General features: G+C 36.9%; 1 protein-coding gene across 1 annotated transcript; it reads left to right on the top strand.

Moving 5' to 3' along the window:
* The first annotated feature begins 257 nt into the window (after positions 1 to 257).
* Positions 258 to 941, top strand: LOC115965120. The gene is made up of 2 exons (XM_031084313.1): positions 258 to 769; positions 902 to 941. Exons 1-2 carry the CDS (start codon positions 258 to 260, stop codon positions 939 to 941), a joined length of 552 nt encoding a protein of 183 aa, XP_030940173.1.
* Positions 942 to 2988: the final 2047 nt, after the last annotated feature.

The raw sequence follows: 2988 nt of genomic DNA on the forward strand, positions 1-2988 counted from the left end.
GAAGCGCAATCAAAGCCTTCAGTGCCAATACCACCAGAACCGAGCGTACACCATAGAGGATTGTAGAACCTTGTAGGATCACCTGGATCAACTGGTTCGAGAAGGAAGGTTGAAGCAATTTCTGTATCACCCTAGTGGTCAGGGGGGTCAAGGGAGGATCAGAGTCTTAGAGAGATGCTTCTTCGAGAGCCCCTTTGGGCACAATCAACGTCATCCTTGCTGCTTCGAGGAGGACTGGTTCTCATCCGTCCAGGGTGATGTCTGTGGCTCGGCCACCTACTGAGGACTTTGAACATGAGCTGAAGAGAGCTAGGATAGAGATCCGACCAGTGTTGAGCTTCTCAGACGATGATAAGGCTGGAACCATACAACCATATGATGATGCCCTGGTGGTCACCCTCAGGATAGGGGTGTATGATGTGAAAAGGGTACTAGTGGATCAAGGTAGTGAGGTAGAGATTATGTATCCTGATTTGTATAAGGGGCTAAATTTGAAGTTGGAAGATTTGACGAGTTATGATTCACCTCTGGTGGGCTTTGATGGAAAGGTTGTTATTCCAAAGGGTCAGATTAGACTACCCGTGCAGGCTGGCTCAGAGGTGGTAGAGGTGGATTTTATTATGGTGGATACTTATTCTCCATACACAGCCATTGTGGCACGGCCTTGGCTCCCTGCCCTAAGGGTTGTTTCTTCCACCCTCCATTTGAAAGTGAAGTATCCATCCGGGGACCAGATCGAGAAGTTGGTTGGAAGCCAGTTCATGGCTAGGCAATGCTTGGTGGCCACTATTAGTAGCCCCACAAAAAAAAAGAGTACGGTGGAATAAGAATTTTAAGGCTTTTTTTTTGTTCATATGTCCGAAATTTGTAGAAATAAAATCACAATCCATATATTAACCAGGACACAGACAGCACTACTTCCATTCCCAACAACAAAATAGACAAATTCAACGTTTAATTACTACAACTATAACAAAATATAATTTTTTTTCTTATACCAAATATAAAGCAGTATAGTAGAAACATTAGAATTAAGATAATAATTATAAGGGGAGAGAAATAAAACTAAGATACTGGCGCCTGAATCATGATCACCCAAGGCCAGATTGCCATATCTGGTAATTGGTAAACCAAATTTAGAAAAACATTGATTTAAGATGCTCTAAACATCGCCTTGATGATACAACTTCTTAACAACTCCATAATATTCTAGCTACCCGAATTAGGATTAATCAAACCCTGCACCGTATGTAGCTAGCAATCCGACACCAAAGGTAAATCCCGTGGCTTTGGGTAAACCAACTGCCATTATTAAATTTTGGGTAGAATATTAAAAATAAAAATAATCCCCAAAGTCCACAAAAGCTATTTTAATCTCAAGGCCCATAAATAATCTACAACAAGGCTCATTCAACAGAAATTAGTTCAGGCCAGAACCACAAAGTTAGCCCAAGGGCTATTAAATGGCTCACCATCCATTGGAGTAAAGGCTTGAAATTGGTCTAAAGATTGGTCCTCAAAATACATCAAATCATGAACCTAGGCCCACAAATTGTCCAAGCCAACAGCCCATAAATTCGATCCATAATGAAAACCAAATAAATTCCTGGGGAGTCAAATCATTTTTGTTTCAAATAAAAAAAAAAAATAAATAATTTCTTTCTGACATTCATTGGAACAAAAAAGAAAATAAAAGTTGTCCACAAAAGTCAATTGATATGGTCCATGTGTTTGGGTTGAACCAGAACATGCGGATAGCTAAAATAAACCCCACGCTGGGGTGGTGGCACATTGATGCTGGGGTGGTGGCACATTGATGCCAGGATGGTCACAGGAACACTCTGACTTAAGAAAAAAAAAAAATTTATATATAATAGTTTAAAATTTTGTATTTGTCTACCTTAAAAATTTTTTGACCACCTTGAGTTTTTTTATGCTTGATAAAATTAAACTTTGGTCCACAATTTGGTGCACTTAACAATATATTGGGTCTTTCAAGTAGAAAGAAAAAGCCCAAAAAAAAATTTTTGAACTAAAATCTGTAAAAAAAAAAAATAATAATAATAATAATAGCAAGCCCAAATGCCCAATAAAAACCTCAAGGAAAAAAGCCCAAGATTAATCCTCCCTCACTCACTACTCAGTAACTCAGACAGATTTGTAAATTAACAAAAAATAATAATAATTAAATTTTTATAAACTAAATACCCCATTAATCCTCACCGCCGATTGAATCAAATTTTAAACCAAAATAATTCCTAACCTAAAGGGAAATAAGAATCTCAGTCCTTAGCACTCATTGGCCTCAACGTGTTGCCCGAAGTCACCCTTGATCGGAGATTGCCTTGGTAAGACCTGGTCTTAATGAACTACTGTGGTGTCAGCGCTCAAGGTATTTCAATTCTCTCTCTTTTCTTTAAGACCTTCTCCTCTCTTTCCGTGTGTGTGTGTGTGTTAAAATACTTAGTATTCTAAAAAAAAAAAAAAAAAAAAAATTCTCTCTTTTTCTCTATGTCATCTCTGCTCTGAGAGTGGTGCTCTCTTTTTCTCTTTGAAACAAAAAAAAAATCTACTTCTTTGAATCTCTTTGGAATTTATTCAATTGAATAGCTTTACCTTATTGCCTTTATTTGACTTTATTGGTTTGTGAGTTTGTCATTTTGTGTATGTTTTATATTTTTTTAATGTTTTGTGTAAGTGTATGACTGTATAGTTTGTATGTAATGTAATTGTTAAATTGTGTTTGATTGGTTGGTGCTGGCTCTTGTCTCTTGAGGGGGGGAGGGGGGGGTGGATGAGGCCAGCCGTGGCATTGGATATTTGGATTAAGGTAGTGGAGGCATTAAAAGTTAGTGAATAAGACATTATAAAATACAAAAAATAAAATAAAATAAATTAAATCATGTTAGGCAAAGAAAAATAATGAAAATACTAAACAACAATGATTAATAATTTTATTAATATTCCAAATGAACTTATAGTTTATTG

This window comes from Quercus lobata, chromosome 10, assembly GCF_001633185.2.
Source record: "Quercus lobata isolate SW786 chromosome 10, ValleyOak3.0 Primary Assembly, whole genome shotgun sequence".
NCBI classification, from domain to species: domain Eukaryota; kingdom Viridiplantae; phylum Streptophyta; class Magnoliopsida; order Fagales; family Fagaceae; genus Quercus; species Quercus lobata.